At 34.2% G+C, this 23,576-nt stretch overlaps 2 protein-coding genes across 4 annotated transcripts; one reads left to right on the top strand and one right to left on the bottom strand.

Moving 5' to 3' along the window:
- Positions 1-15,524: 15,524 nt before the first annotated feature.
- Positions 15,525-17,695, top strand: LOC141684629 (uncharacterized). Of its 3 annotated transcripts, none has more exons than XM_074489694.1 (2): positions 15,525-15,985; positions 16,167-17,695. In XM_074489694.1, exon 2 carries the CDS (start codon positions 16,198-16,200, stop codon positions 17,518-17,520), a length of 1,323 nt encoding a protein of 440 aa, XP_074345795.1. In that variant the 5' UTR covers positions 15,525-15,985; positions 16,167-16,197; the 3' UTR covers positions 17,521-17,695. The 3 variants fall into 3 exon arrangements, with proteins under 3 accessions (XP_074345795.1, XP_074345796.1, XP_074345794.1); XM_074489695.1 differs by having other exon boundaries at positions 15,526-15,985; positions 16,247-17,695; XM_074489693.1 differs by having other exon boundaries at positions 15,526-15,985; positions 16,191-17,695.
- Positions 17,696-18,843: 1,148 nt separating this feature from the next.
- Positions 18,844-22,951, bottom strand: LOC141684813 (protein AGENET DOMAIN (AGD)-CONTAINING P1-like). Its single transcript, XM_074489941.1, has 3 exons — positions 22,424-22,951; positions 19,330-19,935; positions 18,844-19,169 (listed from the first exon to the last, which is right to left on the bottom strand). The coding sequence occupies exons 1-3, from the start codon at positions 22,871-22,873 to the stop codon at positions 19,155-19,157; spliced, it is 1,071 nt and encodes a 356-aa protein (XP_074346042.1). The 5' UTR covers positions 22,874-22,951; the 3' UTR covers positions 18,844-19,154.
- Between the last annotated feature and the right edge of the window lie 625 nt (positions 22,952-23,576).

Below are 23,576 nucleotides of genomic sequence, written 5' to 3'. Positions count from 1 at the left end.
ATTGGAAAAACTTTGGGATATGGCAATATCAATCTTGGGAATGTCATTATTAAAGATGTAGCTCTGGTCTCAGGACTTAAACACAACTTACTGAGTATAAGTCAAATCTGTGACAGAGGTTATCATGTTGATTTCTTTGCAGAACATTGTGAAATAGTTAGTAAATCTAAAGGAAAAATTGTTCTGAAGGGATTCAGGCGTGGTAACATTTATGAAGCTAAGCTTTCAACAAGTTCTGATGGTTCTGCAATCTGTTTAGTGAGTAGAGCCTCAACTGAAGAAAGCTGGAATTGGCACAAGAAACCCTCTCATTTAAACTTCAACAAGATAAATGAACTGATCAAGAAAGATCTTGTGAGAGGACTGCCAAAATCAGTGTTTGTTCCTGATGGTCTTTGTGACTCATGTCAGAAGGCTAAACAAAGAAAATCTTCGTTCAAGAGCAAGACTGAATCATCAATTCTTGAGCCTTATTATCTACTTCATGTTGATCTATTTGGTCCAGTGAATGTCATGTCTATTGCAAAGAAGAAATATGCGTTGGTCATAGTAGATGAGTTCACCAGATACACATGGGTGTATTTCTTGCACACAAAAAGTGAAACTGCATCTATCCTGATTGATCATGTCAAACATCTGGATAAATTGATCAAAGATTCTGTGAAAATTTTGAGGAGTGATAATGGCACTGAATTCAAGAATTTGATAATGGAAGAGTTCTGCAAAAATCATGGAATAAAGCAGGAATTTTCTGCTCCTGGAACTCCACAGCAAAATGGAGTTGTTGAAAGGAAGAATAGAACTCTAATTGAAGCTGCACGAACAATGCTTGAAGAAGCAAAGCTTCCAACCTATTTCTGGGCTGAAGCTGTGCAGACTGCTTGTTTTACTCAAAATGCAACACTCATTAACAAGCATGGAAAAACACCATATGAGATGGTGAAGAACAAGAAGCCAAATCTCAAATACTTTCATGTATTTGGATGTAAGTGTTTTGTTCTCAAGACTCATCCTGAACAGCTATCCAAGTTTGATCTAAAAGCTGATAAGGGAATCTTTGTAGGATATCCACTTTCTACAAAAGCCTTCAGAGTCTATAATTTGAGAACAAAAGTGGTCATGGAATCTATCAATGTCTCTTTTGATGACAAGAAGATCACTGGACTTGAAGATTGCATTGATCATGATAAGCTGAGATTTGAAAATGAAGATTCATATTCTGATACCTCAAGTCCTGACAGTCTAAGTCCTGATACTGTAAATTCTGATGGATTAAACTCTGATGTTATTGAAACTGTGGTGACTACGTCAAAGGAAGATGCACCAATGCAGGGGGAGCATACTCAAGATATTATCACATCTCAAGAAGCATCAGAACATACATCTGGCTCTTCAAATTCTGATTCGTCAAGTTCTGATAAGCCAAGTACTGACAGTGCTGAAAATCTAAATACTGAAGGATCCAACTCAGAGAGCATAGTTTCAGGGGGAGCATCAGAAAATGAAACCGAAGACAGCATGAATCATGGGGGAGCATCCAGTTCTAGAGAAAATCTTCCATCTGCAAGGAAGTGGACAAAATCACATACACCTGATTTAATAACTGGAAATCCTGAGGCAGGTGTCAGAACTAGAACAGGTACTTCGAATGAATGTCTTTACAATTCTTTTCTCTCTCAGTCTGAGCCAAAGAAAGTGGAAGAAGCTCTTCAAGATGCTGATTGGGTGCAAGCAATGCAGGAAGAGTTGAATGAATTTGAAAGAAACAAAGTCTGGACCTTAGTGCCAAGACCCAAAAATAGATCGGTTGTTGGTACAAAGTGGGTATTCAGAAACAAAACTGACAGTGATGGCATAATTGTAAGGAACAAGGCAAGGCTGGTTGCAAAAGGATATTCTCAACATGAGGGAATTGACTATGATGAAACATTTGCTCCAGTTGCTAGGTTAGAAGCCATAAGAATATTCATGGCTTATGCTGCTCACAAAAAGTTTACTGTCTTTCAAATGGATGTGAAAAGTGCTTTTCTCAATGGAGAATTGGAAGAGGAAGTATATGTTGAACAACCTCCAGGCTTTGTAGATTCCAAACATCCAGATTATGTCTACAGGCTTGATAAAGCACTTTATGGACTTAAGCAAGCTCCTAGAGCATGGTATGAGACTTTAGCTCAGTTTCTTCTGGAAAGTGGATTCAACAGAGGAACTATTGACAAAACATTGTTCTATCTCAACCATGGCAAGGACTTACTTTTGATCCAGATTTATGTTGATGATATTATTTTTGGGTCTCCAAATGACAAACTTTGCAAAAAGTTTGCCAACCTAATGCAGTCAAGATATCAGATGAGTATGATGGGAAAACTTAGTTATTTTCTGGGCCTTCAAGTCAAGCAGAGTGAAGAAGGAACTTTTATTTGTCAATCTAAGTACACCAGAAACTTGCTGAAAAAATTTGGAATGCAAGACTGTTCAAGTGCATCCACTCCCATGGCCACTGCAACAAAACTGGATAAGGATACTGGTAATTCAGTAGATATTACTGATTACAGAGGTATGATTGGCTCACTTCTCTATCTAACTGCTAGTAGACCAGATATCATGTTTGCTACCTGTCTTTGTGCAAGATTTCAAGCAGATCCAAGAGAACCTCACTTAACAGCTGTAAAAAGAATCTTTAAGTATCTTAAAGGAACAGCTGATCTAGGATTATGGTATCCTAGAGAATCAGATTTTAAATTAATAGGTTACTCAGATGCAGATTTTGCAGGTTGCAAAATTGACAGGAAAAGCACAAGTGGTAGCTGCCAATTTCTTGGAGGCAGGTTGGTTTCTTGGTATAGCAAGAAACAAAAGTCAATTTCCACATCAACTGCAGAAGCAGAGTATATTGCTGCAGGAAGCTGCTGTGCACAGATTCTCTGGATGAAGAATCAGTTACTAGATTATGGGTTAACGTATTTCAAAATCCCTATTTACTGTGATAATCAAAGTGCTATTGCTATGACAGGTAATCCAGTTCAACACTCTATGACAAAGCACATCAGCATCAGGTACCATTTCATCAGGGAACATGTGGATGAAGGTACAGTGGAATTGCATTTTGTTCCCACAGATCAACAAGTAGCAGATATCTTCACAAAACCACTGTGTGAAGCTACCTTTTCAAAATTGGTAAATGAACTTGGAATGATTTCAGGTTCTTTCTCTAAATCTGCTTAAACTTGTTCTATGTTATCAGACTTTATGATCAGTATTTACAGAATTAATCTCTTTGTATATTCTGTGCATTAATTGATAAATGTCTTTAAGTACTGACTGTTGTCTGATATATGTTTCTAAACTCTGATAAGTGATATGTCTGTTTCAGTAACTATTCAATCCTATGAGGATAACTGTGCTAGATACTGACCTACTAGTCTTCAATAAACAAATGATCCCATGAAAGAAGTAATTATTTCTGTGGAAATCTTATGACACAAGCAAATTCTGATAACTGAGCTTAGTTAAGTTTACTTTGTATATCTTATTACTAAGTCACAAATTAGAATAATGCTACTCATCTGTTTAAGTTCTGATTCTAGTAAAACTGCTGAATGTACTAAGTGCTGATAAACCTCACTTATCAAAAGAAGAAGAACAATAATCAAAGAATAATATCAGGTACTCCTTTGAGATCTAGAGTAAAAATGTGAAAGGGACGACCCAAGTGCATTGCTGGTATTAAGTAAATATGCATTAGAAAAGCAAAATATTTTCTTGGTGACTTTTCACACTCTATGATTACTGGAGAAATACTCTGATAATAGCATAAATTCTGATAAACAGTCGTGACTCACTTACACTGAGAAGCCTCTGTAAAATAGAATTTCAAAAGATGCATAAAATTAGCACAAAAACAGTAGAGGTGAACTCATGCATGAACTCATTTATCAGTAGGTTTCAGGATAATGACAGCTCTTTAGCAAAATTTTAATTATGACTTATTTCTAAGATGTACTGAAGTAGATCAGACTTTACTCTTTGTCTGTTATTTAGCTTAATGCACACACACATCACTCCATATGAATGATGAAATTTCTGTGGTGGTCTATGTTATTTTAGATAAACAGTCATTGTGTCACTTCTGCACAAATTCTGAGGACAAGTTCTAGTTACACGTTCTGATGATTAAGTTCTGACGTTCATAACTAAGAACTTGTATGAGTATTTACTAAGATAGATATTCCTTGTTCGAGTTAAGACATTATGTTCTGATGACTGTTAAGTTCTGGTATAGGTCTAAGTTCTGATTTTTCAGTCTAACCCTTTACTTGACTTATCTGTGAGTAAAATTTGGTAACAGTCTCATATTAATTTCGAAATGTTGAAGTGGAAGATTAATAGTCTATGGTTAAAACATAATGGCACTCGTCCTTGAACAGTTCACTCTTGTTACATGTGTACATTCCTTTTCCAATGACTATTATTCTTTTTCAAAGTCTAGGGAGACGAGGTAGAATTAATTCTACCTGTCTGCATTCAATATCTTTGTGTCTCTTGGCATTCTCATGCCTATATATGTAACCACTTCACATTAGTCTTCTCATCACACTTGTATCACAAATTCAGTCTTGTTTTTCATTTACTATCCCAAATGGCTGAATTTGGCTGGTTCTACAATTACGGTGATGAGACTGTGCATGTCTTTTTGAATGGAATTTCAACTCCCTACCCTATCACCAACATCCCTCACAATCTCTGGATTCAATTTCCAGAGGTTATCAAACGTGATCTTGTGGCCGTTCGAAGAGACCTTCACCTTCGTCGTATTCGTCAGCAAGAGCGAATCATTCGACTCGCTATCTTGTTTGTCGAAGATAGGAAGAGGAGGATGACTTAATCTCGTCTTCTTCCTGTTCTTCTTCATCCTCAGCTTTGACAGGCTTCTTAGCTAAGACTAAAGCTGTTGACGTTAGGATTAGAAGCTTAGGGAAAATCTTGTATTGATGTAATTTCTATTTCATATATGTATTGACTTGATATATTAATGAAAACTGTTTTTACTTCAAGATTTTGTCTCTGAGTTATTTTATCTGTGTTGTTAAATCCTGCTTGATATTCTGATGACCATTTAAATTTTGTCTTTATTTAAGTTCTGATTCTTTGTCAGCACTTATTCATCGAAATTATCTCGGTCATTTTTAACATGATTCATTTTCAGAATATTAATGTTGCAGTGAAAAACAATTCAATCAGTGCTAACGGTTTCAATTTTGAATTAAACCTGTGTCTCAAACATCTATGAAGAAGAGGAGGATTACTTTGAGAGATGAATCAGATTCTGAGGATCAGATTCCCTCTTCAGAACCTATGATAGATGAAGCTGAGAAGGCAACTTCTCAGAAGGATTCTGCAATTGGGGGTTCTAGGCTTCTCAAGAGGCTTAGACGTATGACGGTTCCTGCAACTCCCAAGGAATCCAAATCAACAAGGAAGTACAAGAAACAGAGGGCACAGAGGCCAGTTTCAGATGATGAGGAGGAAGCAGCTAAGGAAGGGGATCAGGAATCTCTGATCTCACAAGACAAGGAATTTGCTCCAGTCACTTCTTCTCCATCAACTCCATCTCAGGAACCTGTATCTGACAAGGCTAATTCACCTTCTATATCTCTTGTTGATCCAGGCACAAGTGCTGAAATTGATATTCAGAACTTGGTTGTGCCTGAAATACTTTTCTTAGAAGCTCCAACAGCAAATAATCCTTCCACAACACCTGTTACTGATGCTGTTCAAACTCCTGAGTTATCACTAACACCTTCTCTGCATCAAGATGATGATCAGATTTTAGGTGAGCATCAGGATATGGCTGTTGATCAGAACTTAGTATCAGATCAGCAATTAGAGGATGTTGAAGCCTCCATTGCTACTCATACAGTTGTCTTATCAGAAGATACTGATTCTTTAAGTTCTGATGCTGCAAATGTTGGAGATACTGGTGAAGCTGCTACAACTGTAGATGCTGATGAAGCAGGTCCTTCAGGACATACTCCTCCACTGACTCTTCCTAAGTCTGAACTGCTAAAGGAGTTTGTTATCAGGGATGCACCAGTACCTTGGAGTGAAACTCCTGCAGGTCAGGAGTGGACTAAGGAATGGAACTCAGTTTCATGTGTTCCAAATGCTTTACATCTTGCTGAGCACTTGACTAAAGCTGATGAAATGTTACATTCTGATGATTTTAAAATCCAGCTTAGAGTCACTGCATTGAGTACTAAACATCTACAAGGTCTTCATTCCAACACTCATGCAGAGCTACACAAGATTCAGGAGAACTTTATTAAACAGGAACAAGTTTGGAAACTTGATAAGAAAAAGTTCTTCCAACCTATCATTGACAGGGTTGCTTATATTGAGAAAACTCAAGAGAAGCAACAAGCTCAGATTGATCAAATTCTGACAAATCAAGCTTCTCAGCAATCGCAACTTACTGAAATCCAGACCTCAGTGGAACTACTTATCTCTCTTTTATTACCTGCTGATGCCAAAAAGGGGGAGAAGGTAATTAAGTCCAAATGCAAAACCAACAAGTCACTGCAAGGAAAGGATGATGGAAAAGATGACCAAGGAAACTCTGGAATGGGTGGTGGTCATAGTCAAGGTAGAAGGTTTACATCAAGACAAGCTAGTCACAGAACAAGTTCTGATACTGGGAAAAGAATAAGTTCTGCTGCTGGTAAAAGGATAAGTTCTGATGAACTTCTAGATCTTGATGAGAAAATGTCAAGACAGTTATTTCTTCAAGAAAATCCAGGGATGGACTTGGAAAGTTTAAAGGAAGAAGAAGCCAGACTTAAATCAGAGAAAGTCACATCTAAATCTGAAGCTTCTGGTAAAAAGTTACTTCCAAAACCTAAAGGCATTGTGATCAAAGAAAGGATACATACTGAAGAAACTTTGGCTAGATCACAACCACAGATAGATCCAAGATCCAAGGGTAAAGAAAAGGTTGGTGAACCTATCAAGCCTTATGTACCTCCTGATGAAGAAGAAATTACTGATGGAAAAGATAATCTTGCTCTGACTTCAAGAAAAGTTCTTAAAACAACCTCTGACATGGCTCAAGTTGTTCAGAGTCAAGAAATTGTAAGTTCTGATATTCAGAAGAAGCAAGTAACCTCTGACAGTGCTCAAGTTAACTTGATATCAGAAAATAAATCTAAAACACTCCTACCAGGATTCACTAAAGCAAAACAGTCTCAATCTTTGAAGACTACTTCAAGTGGTTTTGAAGCAAGAGTAGTTACTGGAAAGGAAGCTAGAGATAAAACTGGATTGGGAAGTGCTGATGAAAGAAGAGTACACAACACTACCGATGATCCAACTTCCTTGAGTGAACCAGGTATTGGAGCAACTCCTGAGAGATTGAATCAACTAGAATCTGTACAGATGGTTTACCATACCTACTTGAAAGAATACATCATGTTGTATTTCATGACAGATGGTAGGGTTTATCATATAAGACAAAATGCCATTCCATTGAAGTATTTTGAAGAATTGGAGCATGTATTATTCTTACTTCAAGTGGATGACAGAATAACAGAGACTGCTGCAAACTACTTAAAGGAACAGATTCAGAGACAGAAAAGACTTTATTCTGTTAAGTCTGACAGCAGATATGTTCCAAAGTACAGAAATCACAATGGTGATATTGTTGATATGAAGCCTAATACTGCACAGATCAGAACATATCTTGGTATTAAGGGGCTTGAATTCAATCTAGAGTCTAACAAAGCTTATGTCATAAGACTAGATCGGGAGTTGAGAAAAGCAAAGATTAATGATCTCAGAGCTGCAATATTTCAAACTGGTGAAGATACTGCAGAGCTTAAAGATGTCAAACGGAGAATGATTGATGAACTCAGATATGCTGAGAAATGTTTGTTGAAGAATTATCTCAGAACAACTCCTGACATCAGAGAGATCAGAAAATGATGAAGCCAAGTCGAAGATCTACAACTGCTTAAATTCTGATATTTATACAGATTGAAGTTGTTATCAGAAGTTGAATTGGTAAAAACTTTAAGGACTGTAAGTTGTAGTTATCTTGTCTATTTCTCATGCATTTGTACTTAATGTTTTTGACATCATCAAATATCTGTTAAACTTGTATATTTTGTTAATTTACAAGTTGGGGGAGATTGTTAGATATATTTGATAATGTCATGGCTAATATGTTTTATGTTTAGATTTCAGATCTTATTTGAACAGAACAAATCAGTACTTAACTGATCAGTACTTATACTGGAAGTCAGAACTTAAGGGATATCAGTACTTATGTTATCAGGAGATAGATATCAGAACTTAAGTGCTGAAGGACGATCAGATAAGGACAGTAGCTGATTAAAGTTAAGAAGATCAAGATAAACATAAGAAGAGATATGCATGAAGAAGGAATTCTGTGAAGAATGGAATACTTGGAATAGAAGATATCTGATTGATATATTTTAGGAAGCAGAATTATATTCCATATCAATTAGCGATTATCTTGTAACTGTGTAGTATATAAACACAGACATAGGGTTTACACTATAAGTGTTATCATTATCGAGAATATTATTTATTATAACCCTAGCAGCTCTCGTGATATTTTGTTCATCACTGAGAGATAACAGTTCCAGATTGTAACAGAGTTTATTGTTTAAATAAAGTTTGTTTTCTGTTACATAAGTTCTTGAAGTTTGATTTGATTGTAATAAACACTGTATTCACCCCCTCTACAGTGAAAGTGTGACCTAACATTACTTTTGCATCCTTGGCTATTGAAGAGATGTCTTCAAAGGTGAATTCTCTATTTTATTTAGAAATCATCTTTTGTGGCTCATTCCCAACTGCAACAGAAAGCTTTGTGGGCTTGTGTGGACCATCATTAATTATGTCTAAATATTCTGGATCTGTAGCTTCCAGAAACATGGTCATCTTCACACTCCATACAGGGTACTCAGACACCCTGAGCATAGGAACCCTGATGATTTCATATCTACTGGTGTTATGAATGGGTTGAACCTTTGCAGGTTCTTGAGGGTCTTGTGTTTTTGATTGATCAGACATGATTATTATTTGGATCTTACTGTATGTGTGTTAACAGAAAGGCTCTGATACCACTTGTTTGGTCATACAACACTATAGAAGGGGGTTGAATATAATGTTTATATAATCAAATCGATTATGAACACAAGTATGTAACAATAATCAAATTTAATTAATATAATAAACTCTGTTACAAAGTAGGTTAAACTACTCTCTCGGTGATGTATGAATATCACTAAGAGCTGCTAGGGTTACAATGAATAATCTTTCTCGTGAATGATAACACTTATAGTGTAAACCCTAATCTGTGTTTATATAGTACACAGTTACAAGATATCTTCTAATTGATATGAAATATATCTCTTCCTAAAATATATCAATCAGATATCATCTTCTACAAGTCTTCTAGTCGTCCAACTCCTAAAGCATATCTTCCTTTGTTTTAGTCCAGATCCTCTCCTAGAAATCAGCTGCACTTCACTTCTGAAGCATATCCTTCCTTAAGTTCTGATATCACAAGTTATGATAACTTAAGTTCTGATATCTTCCTTTCTTCAATAAATCCTGATTTCCAATAAGTCCTGATAAGTCCCGATATTAAATTCTAAAACTAAACAAATCAGATTAGACATGACATCACAAAGTCATTTTTTGACACACTATTCTCCATGCATATTGTATCCTCGTTATCGGACTCCTGTTCTATTTCTGTATTTAAGACCATTATAGGCCCATCTCCTGAATCCGTTCTCCTTTTTTTATTCTCTAAAATTACACTTCTCGCACCTGCATTCATTTTCCCTCCTTCCGTCTGGTTGTCAATTTTTGAAATTCCTGATTTTACTCCAGCCTCTTGATTATGATGCATCATATTTCCCTATTGTAGCAGCTGAGAGTCCATCATTTCCACAAAATCAGGCACCAATTTACCCGTTTCAATTGTCCTCTTTGATTCCGCTTGAACCGTTGTTCCTGGGGTCCCTTTTCTAGTCACCATCTTTTCTGTTCCATTTCTCAACCATTTAGATCCGACTAAGTCTATGTTCCTACTCAGGGGAGCTCTCATCCAAGCTCCAAACGGCCTTTGTATTTCGCTCTCTGGTATTTCAAACAACTTACTGTAAAATTTATCTAAATGTCCAAGAACACCACAAATAAAACAAACTGTTGGCACATTCTCATACTTAAAAGTGATCCAGCTCCAATCATTTCTGGTTTTTCTTACTTCCATTCTCCTTGTTAATGGCTTTGAGATGTCCAACATAACCCTTATGCGCATATATTCACGCCAGATACCCTTGTAGTTATTTGGACATGAACTTACGAACTTTCCAACTTGATTTCCTATCTCCATTATGACCTTTTCTGACATGAATCATGGCTGCATATCATGGATTTGAACCCACAAATCTATAGTGTTTAGAGACACACACCCTGGATTCTCATTCTCCTGTAAACTGGATATAAGCAGCACTTTTGTATTGAACGACCATGGGCTACCTTCTATTACCCTCTTAAGATCGATTTCATGGTCGAACTGGAACAAAAACAAATTTGCGTCCAAAGCTTTAATGTATACTCCCTTTTCGGGCTTCCACAAGGTTGTCATTGTGTGTTAAATCGCCGGAAAGTCAAATACATATTCAGTTAGAAACTTTCCTACCAGACAAAGCTTTGTGTCGAACACATGAGGTTGATCTGCATCTCCTTGCCCCCCAATCTCTCTCAATGCTATTACACCCTCCTCTTCATCATCCAGGCTTATCTCGTACATTGCTTGAGTAATGTTTTCCAAGTGACTCATTGTTTGATGCTCAAAAACACAGTTTACCAATCGATAAAACACTGACAAAGAACTGATAAAACAAAGGACGTACTACACCATGTCAATAGACAACTGAACTTTCACCTTTTGATTACATATCAAGACATCAGTTTATTTAATGGTGGGGTTAGATACTTTGCTACACTTTTAATCAATTGATTGTTTATATTTTAGTTTCTTTGAATGCATTAATAATTTTCAAAAATTTCTTTTTGTAAATTAAAGTTTTAGTTGCATATTTTTATTCATAATTTTTTTTATAAATTTATATTTTACTATACGGTCAAAGAACTTTAAAATTTGTGCAGAAAAATCAAAAACACATATAAAATAAAAAGGAGAGAATATTACATTACTTTGCATATCACACTAAAAGTATGCTGAAAAAGATTTCGATTAGAAACATGGGATGACTTGTTTTTCATTGGGCTCATAAGTCATAAGTCATAAGAAATGGGCTTCGAGTCATATACTAGTAATTGCAACCGACCCATTTCAATTCTATTGCTTTTCGGTCTTAGTATTTTTCTCGCCAAATATTACTTGATGTTTGAGCCAGAGCTGTCAAATGGATAATTCGGATATAGATCTGTCTGTATCTGTATCTGTATCCGGATTCGAATTCGAAAATTCGTATCTATATCCGAATCCGAAATTTTTTTAAGTATAATATCTGAATCCGTATTCTACGAATACTATCCGGATACTGATAATATCCGGATCTGAATCCGATTTTCAGTCAATTTTTTTATTTTTACATTAAAAATTCAAAAAAATGCAAAATAAATAGTAAAAATAAAAATTATTTTTAAAAATTAAGTTTAAGTGTTAAAATAATTTAAGCCTATTCTAATTATTTCAAAAGTTAATTTTTTTGTATCTTTTCAATTTGATTTTGTTATCTTTGAAAGTTAAACTCAACTAATATTTTTACAAATGTTTATAATAAAGTTACAAATTATATTAAAGTTGAATACATAAATATATATTAAATATATATATACACACACATACACACATTATAAATTTAATAGAATTAAATTTAGATTTTTAGTAATTATATATATATAATATTTAAATATCATATATATTTATTTTCGGATTCGAATATTATCATATACGAATATGCCTATATCCGTATCCGTATCCGAAATTGTCGGATTCGGATATGGATAATATCCACTTGGTTTCTAATACGAATAATATTCGCTTTATTTCGGATAAAAATACAGATATTCCGGACGGATATCGTATTTTTCAAATTTTTTTAACAGCCCTAATTTGAGCAACTCTAGGAGTGAGCTAAATATTGTCCTTAACTAAAGTAAATATTGTCCTTAACTAAACTATAATTCATTTAGTTGGATAGTATTCCAACAATGTTCAGATGATGGATGTTTTAAAACACTATGATCATCCTTTTTTTTGAAATTATCCAATTTTATTTAACAATGTCCTGACATGCCCAAAAAATAATCACGCTTAAAAAGAATAATCGCTTATTTTTAACTAAAATATTGTTTTTATTAAAAAATATCAGCTAAAATTTTAAGTGGGGTTGCACATAATTTCGATGTATTCCTATAACTCGGACCAGACCGAACAGAACAGACCGAATCTGGTCCCCGGTCCTTATAATTAAAAAAATTGGTCTTCTGTCTTGTCCGGTCCAAGATCTGAAAAAATCTGATCCAGACCTGAATGTATCTAGATTCATATATATAATTATTTTACCTTTACTTAATATCTTATAAGGTCATATTTAAATATTAAATATTCACCCATATCATATTTCATTGGTTTAAATTAATAGGTAATAAATTAATACAATAAAATAGATCGATGCTACACTTTAAATTACTAAATTTCGTATTTCATGTGATAAAGCATTGACATTCATACACCTAAAAATTAATATTTACTTTTAAAATAATAAGATATGTACTTACTTTTAAATTTTTATTGTCGTACCAAGTAAAAAAACTTTTTAATGCATATAAATTTGTAAGAAAAATTAAAATAAAATTATATAAATATTAAATTAAACCGATCCAAACTGGTTCGATCCCGGTCCAATCCGGGTTTTTCCGGTCCGGTCCTAAGACCCGATAGAACCGGTCCGGTCCCCGGTCCGTAATTCAGGAAAAATCTGGTGTTCGGTCCACTCGGGTCGATCCGCTTCGATTCGGTTTTTGACCTTTGTACAACCCTAATTTTAAGTTTAGTCGGGCTTGCAGCTTGGAATAGATTTTTTGGGTCAGCCGGACATCGCACGGTTGACGGTGATACTCTAAGCTAGGGCTATAAACGAACCAAGCAGTTCGTTAAGCTCGTTCGGGTCGTACGAGTTCGAATTCGATAACTCGTTTGATAAATTTATCGATCTCGAGTTCGAACAATGTTTCTTGTTCGATAATCTTAATGAATCGAACCGAACTTTTAAGGTGTTCGACTCGAGTTCGATTCGTGTTCGGTTTGTTCGTTAAGCTCGAGTTTGGTTCGAAAAAAATAGTATATTTATAATATTATATGTAAAATTAATATATGTATTATTAATAATACTAGCTTAAAACCCGTGCGATGCACAAACTACACAATTTTTTTTAATATTATATAATTTAAAAAAATACTTGAATTCAATTCTTAATTTTGTTCATTTAAAATTTTAAATGATATGACTTTATGATAATTATATAAATAAACGTCTATGTTCATAACTTTCTAGAACATTTAAACTTATTTAAAGTGATAACATTGGTAAGGGGAAAATATTATTATAATGAAATTATTATTTTATTGAGGGTAAAAATATAATGTGTCCATTATGTTAGTACCTTAAAAAACTATTATTTTAGCATGGTAATTACTTAATCGGTTAAATATAACTCTATAAAAGATATTTGAAAAAGACAATATTATTGATTGAACGATATAGTTTTATTGAAAATTCTAAGTGTATTATAAAAAAATTACTACCTCCGTCCCTCTCATTTCTTTACAGTTTTTTTCACATGCTTGACACGCATTTTAAGGCAACTATAAAGTATACTTCCGTAATTTATTTTTAAAATTTTCTTTTTTTGTCTACAAGTTTGAACATTATATTTTTATTTATAAGAAAAAAATTAAAAAAAATTATGCAACTATATTTAATAAGAGCATTAAAGTGTGTGTCGAACTGTAAAAAATTGAGGGGGACGGAGGGAGTATGTTTTAAATAAAATTTGATTTTTTTTATTTTACATGAATAAGATATGAATTATACTTGGTCTAATATTAATTTGATTTATCTCGGATCAGTGATTTACATTATTTTATTTTAGCCCGATGTCCAATACACCGACCAAATTAAACTAATTATTTTTAGTTTAGTTTTATTTTATTTTAAATTCCGAATCAATAAGATAATTTTGCTTTAGACTGAATAATTAGTATATATGTTTTTTTTGTTGGTCGGATTGTATTTTTATTTTAGTTTTGTGTTAATTTGAATCACTTTGTATAATGTATTTTTTTATCCTGGATAAATAAAATATTATCCAAGTTCATTAATATAATTTTTGTAGGATGATTGATAGTATTATTATTTTATCTTGGTCTGAGTCATATCCTATATCAACCAAATCTTAAGAATTATATTTAGTTTGTTTAAATTTAAATTAGCCCGAAGTAACAAATTAGAATGATATAGAACTCGATATGAATTAAAATTTAAATTGACAGAAGAAGTTGAATTTAATATAAATTATAGTAATATAGAGTTCGATATAAAATAGAATTGAAATTGGTAAAATAATAGAGGAAGTTGAATTAAATATCAGTTATAATTGGAATTGATCAACCCATAATTAAAATTAGAACTTAAGTAAGGGTAATTAAGTAAATTCAGCAAGTACCGACCGATCAACTACCAAACTTTTAATATTTCGTCTATTATAATATACTCCCTCTATCCCCATTCATCTGTCTTGTTTGACTTTTGATGGTCAAATTGACTCAACTTTGACCGTAAATAAAAATTTATTTTTTTATTATTTTGAAAAATTGAAAAATACATATTAAAGTAGATTAAACACACTTTCTAATGATATAATTTTTATAAATATTTTCGATAATGTACTATGTGAAATTTTTGGTCAAAGTTCGGTCAATTTGACCGCAAAAAGTCAAACAAGACAGATAAATTGGGATGGAGGGAGTAGTATAGATATATGAATTATATTTTGTTATTATTTCAAATAAATATTTTATTAGCGAAAAAATATTTAATTAATAGTTTGATACAATATTTTACTTAAAATAATATTTAAAATTATTTTATTATAAAAAAATACATATGATGTTAGTGTTCGTTCGTATTCGGTTCGGTTCGATATATTCGCGAACAGTTCTTGTTCAGTTTGAATATTACTGAACTCGATTTCGGACCCGTAATTTTGTCCGATAAAATTACCGAACAATATTTCGTTCGTTAAGATTTTGTCGGAGTTCATTAAAAAATTTGTCCGAATTCGGTTCGCAACATATTGATACAAAGTGATATTTTTGGATACCCATATGCTCTTAGAGATAAAATGTTGTTTAAAGATAATGCAGGTTCGATGTGGTGATAATAAGAAGTCGAGAAACGATAATTCATGTTGGTGATGGGTACTCTGTCATTATATCACTCACCCCTGGAATCACGGTGGCTTGTAGCTCATGCAATTTGAGGGTACATAAACAACTTTAGAAGACAGTATTTTGGTTTGGTGTCTTAAAGCTAGGGTAACAGTATTACCCTGCCTTAAAGCTTTGGCTTGGAGGGACCAGTCCATTAGTGTAAGTGGAGCAAAATCTAGTGGAAGCTGCAATGTCAAGCAAAGCAAAGACTCTTGATCCACCCCCCACACCTAAAACACAAAAAGGTTGAATTCAAAGGATATATATTAAAGTTTAAGTGGGAAAGGAACAATAATCCCTTACATCATTACAATCATCATGTCTTTTGATTTTTTCTTCATTTCCCATCATTTTCAACACACTAATAATCCTCACCCACCTTCTCAAACTGCTATGACTAGCCTCACAATTTCCTTGACACCTCTCTAGGTAATTCATTTGTTTCATGTTTGCTTCTTTTCTTTTTAAGCCTTTGATTTATGTGCTAGAAATTTAACTTTGTTGTCTTTTGATCTTTGTCTTAAATATCATTGCTTCTTAGTGATCTTTTGGAACATTTCATGAAAATTTGTTTTGTATGAACTATATTGATCCTGTTTGCCCCTTTTAGTAACTTGTGAATACACACATACAGCTGATGAATGGATGTGTTTGATCAAAGTAATCGATTACGTTACAATCCAAATGCAGAAATGGATGGCGACAACAATTTTTCAGGGATTCTTGAAATCTACATTCATCATGCTAGGAACATTCATAACATTTGTATCTATGACAACCAAGATGTTTATGCTAAATTTTCTTTAACTTATAACCCCGACGAGACCCTCACAACTAAGATTATCAATGGGGGTGGAAAAAACCCAGAGTTTAATGAATCTTTGGTCATGAAAGTTACTCAACTGGATGCTCTCCTTAAATGTGAAATGTGGATGCTTAGTAGAGCTAAGAATTATATGGAAGATCAGTTGCTGGGCTTTGCTTTAGTCCCAATTTCCTCAGTTGTTGGCAAGGGAAAAATTTCTAGGGATTTTAGCATATCTTCCACTGATCTGTTTCATTCCCCTGCTGGCACCGTTAGGCTAAGTATGTCTTTAGATACAAATGTCCCGATTCATCCCACTGTTGAGTCATTCTCCGATTCTGCTGTCAATTCTTCAATAACTTCAGAAGTTCTGCTGTTGGATCGGAGGATATCTGAAGTGGTGTTGGATCCAGTTGAGTACTCAAGTATAGAATTTCCGGATATCAATGTAGTTAGAGAGAACCAACAGATGGTGACTCAATATTTCAATTTAGAAGGGCATGGTTCTGTGTCAAGAGATGATTTGATTGGCTCTGGTTCATTTCTTCGTCTTGGTGCATCACATCAATCCGTAGATGACTATGAAATGGCTGCTAACTCATCTGAGGACAATGGGTATTCATCACTCTCTCCAAATGGCAGTGTTCATAATTCAGGTTTCTTCAGTTCCACAATGACAAGCCTGAGTGATGACCGTAACTCTGGTGATTCAGTGGAGAAAAAGAGTCATCCCCATGTTGGTCTGCTGCATTCTACAAACCAGTCAATCACTCCAGTGGCACTAAAGTCTAGTGGTTCTCCGGACACTGCAACGTCAAGAAAAGGACACAAAATCCTTGAAGCAAATGGACCTATTTCCAAAGACAGTGTTCAAGAAAGCAGCAAGGTAAAATTTGTTACTCAGGCACTGCCAACTCCAGTTGGAAATATAAACCTCGAAGCTGAACAATCAACAATGCAGCAACAAATAGTTGACATGTACATGAGGAGCATGCAGCAATTCTCCGAGTCTCTAGAAAAAATGAAACTCCCAATGGATCTCAACAAGCCGGAAACTGATAATCACCGCAACATGATTCAGAACCTTAACAACGGCGTAGAAGCTGAGAAGAAAAAAGAGGCAGGAAGGGTATTTTACGGCAGCAGGGCATTTTTCTGAAACATCCTTAATGCAGCAGGAAGCATGATTTAAATGAACAAATTTGCTGATGGTGATTTATGGTTGGAAGTTAATTTATCATGTATATGGTGTAATTTGGTTTCTCAAGTATGTAAAATTCATGGCTTGTTCAACTTGATCATGTCCAAGGAAATTAAACTTTTTCATTTAGCTATCTGTTATGTAGTAGTAGTCTTATGCACTGTATGGCTGACTCTTGATTTGAGCAATGAGTGGAGGAGAGATCCAAGGTGGTATTTTGTAAAGACACAGTTTGAGAGCAGCTAAAGGGTTAAATGAAAGCTTTAAGTTCCACCGAGAGTATAACTTGGAATAAGAGTTCCAACAAACCTCATATCAGGATACTAATTTTCTGCTGGGTTGACAGATTCAGCAATCTGATCTGATGATGTTTGGGGGCTGGGGTGCACGAATTTTGGTTGTGTGGGTTTTAAGCTAGAAAACTTTAAACTGCAAGATAAATTAACTATGGAAATGACTAGTGTAAAAGAGATCCAAGTTCTTCCTCTTAGAAGGGGGCCTGCTTAATGGCCTTCTTTCCTTGGACTGAAAACAGTGGAAGAAACGGCTTTGTTTGACAAAAACAATAAGGTAACCTTTAGTTACGTTCCAGAAGATTAGTAGGCTTGTTTTTTTATGGAACAAAGATAAGTGCTTATGTCGAGAACGGCAGGATCAAGAAGCTGTCAGGTGCCAACACTCAAGAGTCTGAATCCCCAGAAAGGGTAAATCCGGCCATAAAACCTTAAAAAGTCCGTATCATGGGCATTTTCTCTTTCCTTTAGAGCTCTTCAGCGAGAAAGGAGCATAAAGTAGACACACAGACTAGAGGTGCTTGTGAAACAGTTATATATGTCCGAGTATGTCGAATTCCCAGTATCATATTTATCAGCCTAAAACAAATCCTGAAGTTAATTATCAAAAAAAACAAATCCTGAAGTTAAAACTGTGCTACCAGCTATATAACTCTCAGTAAGACTTTTGCCAGGGATAATTATGTTACCAATAGACCACATGAACGCAAAAATCATTACTAAGTTTATGACTAAAGGACCTCTGAGAAAAATCAACACCCATTGCAAAATTGACTACTAAGCACTGTATAGTTTTGACATTATTGATAAAAACTGTTTTCACAGGACAGAAATCACCTACCCGGAAGGCTAGATACCACCAAGTGATACGTTAGAAGGTTTTAAAGGGGCCCGGGACCAGAAAACAATCGTAGAGAACTTTGGAACCCCAAAAGTTTATATAAGCAAAAAATAATAAATAATAGCTCACACCAAGTTGAACTGCATGTAAGAAAAGGCATCATGGTTTTCTACCAATATCATAGATACAAAGTAAGTCAAACAACCAATTCCGATAAATAAACAGTGCCACCAGTGTAGGGCACTTAACCACATGCCAACTACCGAAAAACTTTGTCTATCCATACTTTTTACTTCACTAAGTTATACCAAATATCATATTCTACTACCATAAGTTCGGAAGATGAGAACATTCTGCATGCATTTCCTAACCATGAGCTCACAGAATGTACCAGCACTGAAAATCTTTCTGCGGCTATTTATATCATATAATGTCACCATTTGCATCCCCATCATAAACTATAGCTTCGTTGCCTGCAAGAAGGAAATTTTTTGTGCAAGTCATTGTAAAGTTATAAAAACGATTTTTCAAAAAGAAAAACCAAGGAGACAGTAAACTATTCTGCAATAACGAACACCGGACTGCTAACTCCATACTCAAGAATGTCTAGTGTTAAAGAATAGAATATCATACCTTTGAAGCCATAACCCACTTTCCATCAATCCAATCCTGATGTGGCCTTAAATCAGAATGAACAAATTCCAATTCCTCGTTGGTTCCCCGGAAGTAGATAAAGTATTTTTTACCTTGAAGTACTTTGGAAATTACACCCACCCACCAACCATCATTGTACAGAGCATCAACTTCTTGAAGCAGACTGTAATGGTCTGTCACTGTAATTTCAGGTGGATTTGGCCGTATGTGCTTAATGTTGGCCTTTTCTTTTAAAAGTTCTGTGCCATCATCATTTGTTAAACTCTGATACTCAACCACGTATTCATCATTACTTGATTTCTCAACTATAGTCGCAGCAAACCAAGCACCTTGAAAACCATCATCGTCGCTAGTAACTTCAACCAATTCCCCTTTCTTAAACATCTCTACAATATTTGTGCCAGGTTCTGCTATATATGCATTGTCACTTATAACTTCAACAACCAACGTCCCTTTTCGAAATCTCTCTACAATATCTTCACAAGGTTCTTCTACAATTGTATTGCCATCGGTAGATTCAACAAATGTGCCAAGCTTCTCTACGGTATTTTTAGAAGGCTCTTCAACATTTGTGTTTGACACAATCTGCAGTATTAGATTCATATATTAGGATGATCATCAAAATCATATCAAGGAAAATAGAGACTAACAATGAAAGAAAATGAACGGGGTTCAAGATTAGACAAACCCCCTACTCACTTCAATCTCTTCAGATTGTTTCTACGGTAGCAACTGAAAGCAAGAAGTTCAAAATACAGGGTTTTTTAATCCTCAAGGCAAAAAAAATCATTGGCTAGATACAGGGTATAATTTATCACAATCTTTAAGGAAAAAAAAATCATTGGCTTTACAACCAACGGTCTTCAGCATATATACTTATAAAAGTCGCACGGTAAAATAAACATAATTGACACAAGAGGAAAATTTACATTGTATGCATACTCAACGCGTATATGCATCCTGAAGACAGAATTAAAATGACATACGACGTATTTACATTGATGTAAGAAGCCAACTGAAAATCAATATGCCGCTTTAAAAAGCTTAATAACTCTAAGAGCTTAGAGCTTATTATGGGCCTCCCAATATTGCAATTTCAAGTCACAATCTAGGAAGCCCAACCAATGCTTTTAAATGGTCATGTCAGGGGCCCTGCACTAACACAGTTATAGACATATGGGGTGACATACAATTATACTAATTTAAGATTTCAGAAAGACCTTTACATTTTAATCATAAAATTTTAGCTTTATAGAGAAGTTATCGACTTAAAGCAAGTGCAGATACACTTCAATTAGGTCATTAAATTAATTTCCAATTCCTCAACATTATTGTACATAACAAAACTGATCAACAAAGATTCCCTTTCCTTGAATGAAGCAAAAAAATAAAATATCAAGGGTTTCCAATCGCAGTAGACTGCTAAACAAGATATGTATATGTAGCCTAAAGCTGCATCCATGTAGAATACAAATTAACATTGTTATTCTTCTGATTAAAATTTACTATTAAGAAAAAGAAAATAAAGAGATATTAAAAAAAAAGTATCCTATTGGCATTGATCATGGTTGAGATTTAAAAATCGTGAGTAGCAGTTCGCCTAAATAGTGGTTAATAAAAGTAGTAATCCTCTACAACGTAATGGTGTACAAAAGTAAAAAAATTAAAAAAAAAAAAAACTAGACTTATCCTCAATAAAGGAAAAACAACCTATCCATAAAATGCACTGAAATGAAGTCACAATTTTCAAACAAAGACAATGATAGTACGAAGGCATTCACAAAAAATCCAGCTTAACATGTACATGCATTTCAAGACAAACTAACATGAACAACAAACATCTTAATTCAGTGAAAGCAAAGACCCTGCAAACAGCCACAATTTGATGCCATAAGCATATCCCTATCAACGCCTCAAAAAAACACATCTTTAAAAACTAAAAAGGATCTTTTTTCTATACAATCAAGTCATAACCCATACGCGCATCCACATTCCCAACATAAAAACCCGACAACCATCCTCAACAAACAAGAAATTAATCAACAAACAAATAACCACCACACAATCAATAATAATCCAGTCATTCCACAAACAAAGATCATAACTTGATACTTATAAAAATCAGAGAAAATGCCCAAAACAGCACAAAAATTAGAGTTTTTGTCCAAATTAGCACTGTCAATTATTTGCTCTCGCCTAGCACATTGTCAATGCTTCCAACACATGCATTAGGTTAGCTCTTTCAAGTTTCAACATGGACCTTGAACTGTAGTCTGAACAGAGACGAAAAAAGAGAAAAGAACTACTCTAATCATATGGGTGGGTCCTACGCCTACATAATCTACACATATATTCCTAGAATAGAATGAAAGTTATAGTTCTAATACAGAAGAACACGAAAAAAATACATGCGTGTTTATCATAACGCATAAATCTTTTGCATTCTTTCCATAAAAATGTTAATAATAATTGTGTTTCCAGCAGAATCTCATACATGATCTCTGAAATGTAAACCTAATGCAATCTGTTTAAACATTCCTGTTTTATTCGTATTCACATTACTCTTGTGCTAGCAGAGATCCAAATTTTAAAGAAGTGCTAATTTGGATATCTATACTTAAAACTGTGCCAAATTGGCCCTATAAATCAATACATTCTTTTACATAAACAAGAACTTAATCAACAAAACACAAAACTCGAGAACTTGAACAAAGATTATAACTCAACAAAATTGACCACATTTTCAATACTTATATAAATCATTACATTCTTTAAACAAGAACTTAATCAAAAAAACAATAACCACAACACAATGAATAAAAATCCAGTCTTCCCACAAACAAAGATCATAACTCAACAAAATTAACCACAATTCCAAAACTTATATAAATCAATACATTTTTTTTATATAAACAAGAACTTAACCAAAAAAAACAAATAACCACAGCATAATCTATAAAAATCCAGTCTTTCTGCAAACAAAGATCATAATTCAACAAAACTAAACACATTTCCGACACTCACATAAAGCAAATACATTAAATTCATATACCATAAACAGCAAAGAAACTACCTTCTGCTCATCCCCAATCTCCAACGGAGGCACCCAATCCCCCTTAACCCACTCCCTATGCACCCTCAGCTCGTCGGCCCGAAACGCCAACTCCTCCTTACTCCCTCTAAAATACACAACATACTTCACCCCCTCAATCCTCGTAACAATACCTTCCCACCACCCATCACTATAAAAAGCATCAACCTCTTCTCCAACCTTAAACTCTCTGCCCCACATTTCGCGGGGAGCGGGAGGCCTCAATTGGATCATATCCACTTTTTCTCGTAAAAACTTGGTTTCGTCCTTATCGCTCATAAGAGTGTGGTATTGGACAAAGACTTGGTTCTTTTGTTTGGTTTTAGAGCGGTTGATGACAGTTCCGGTGAACCAGGCGCCCCGGAAGTCGGGGTCGTCGGAGCTGATCTCGATTGGGGCGCCTTTTTTGAAGTAGGAGTTTGGGTCTGACATTGAATTGAATTGGGGGTTTAGGGTTTATGAGATAGAATGAAAATGGGGAAACGAAGGCCAAAGAGAAAGGGGAACCCGCACAATGCTTTATATAGTTTTTATTTGGGTTAAATATCAAAGTGGTGACTTAACTCAAAATCATATATCAGTTTAATCATCAAACTTAACGGAGTATCATTTGGATCACTAAAATAATAATAAATATCAAACAGATACCTCAAAATATGTGCTCAAGAATTAAAATTTATTTTATGGAGTTCTAAACATTTTTTTTAAATCTTATTACAACCAAATAAAAAGTTATGAATTCATAGTATTTTAGATGATTTTTTGGGATTTTTAAAATTTATCTACTAATTATTTTTATTTAAATAAAGTAAATGACTACAAAATTAAAAATAAATAGTAGATAAATTTTAAAAAATCTTATTATATTATTGAAAATACTAGAATTCATACATTTTCATTTGGTTGTAATAGGATTCAAGAAAAATATATAGAATTTCATAAAATAAATTTTAATTCTCGAACACATATTTTGAGTTATATGTATGATATTTATTATAACTTTAGTGATTCAAATGATACCCCGTTAACTTTGATGATTAAACTGATATATGACGTTCAATTGAATGACCACTTTGATATTTAACCTGTTTTTATTTTACTTCCAAGATATTTCCCAATTTTTAACTTTTGATTT

This window comes from Apium graveolens, chromosome 9, assembly GCF_009905375.1.
Source record: "Apium graveolens cultivar Ventura chromosome 9, ASM990537v1, whole genome shotgun sequence".
NCBI classification, from domain to species: domain Eukaryota; kingdom Viridiplantae; phylum Streptophyta; class Magnoliopsida; order Apiales; family Apiaceae; genus Apium; species Apium graveolens.
This window is presented reverse-complemented; position numbering and strand designations above follow the sequence as displayed.

What these genes read in the sequence shown, in the direction of transcription:
- LOC141684629 (XM_074489694.1), top strand. Translation starts at nt 16,198, where the DNA reads ATGGATGTGTTTGATCAAAGTAATCGATTACGTTACAATCCAAATGCA.
- LOC141684813 (XM_074489941.1), bottom strand. Translation starts at nt 22,873, where the DNA reads ATGTCAGACCCAAACTCCTACTTCAAAAAAGGCGCCCCAATCGAGATC. An exon ending in AGATTGGGGATGAGCAGAAG is followed by an intron (nt 19,936 to 22,423) that starts GTAGTTTCTTTG and finishes CTAATACTGCAG; the next exon opens with ATTGTGTCAAACACAAATGT.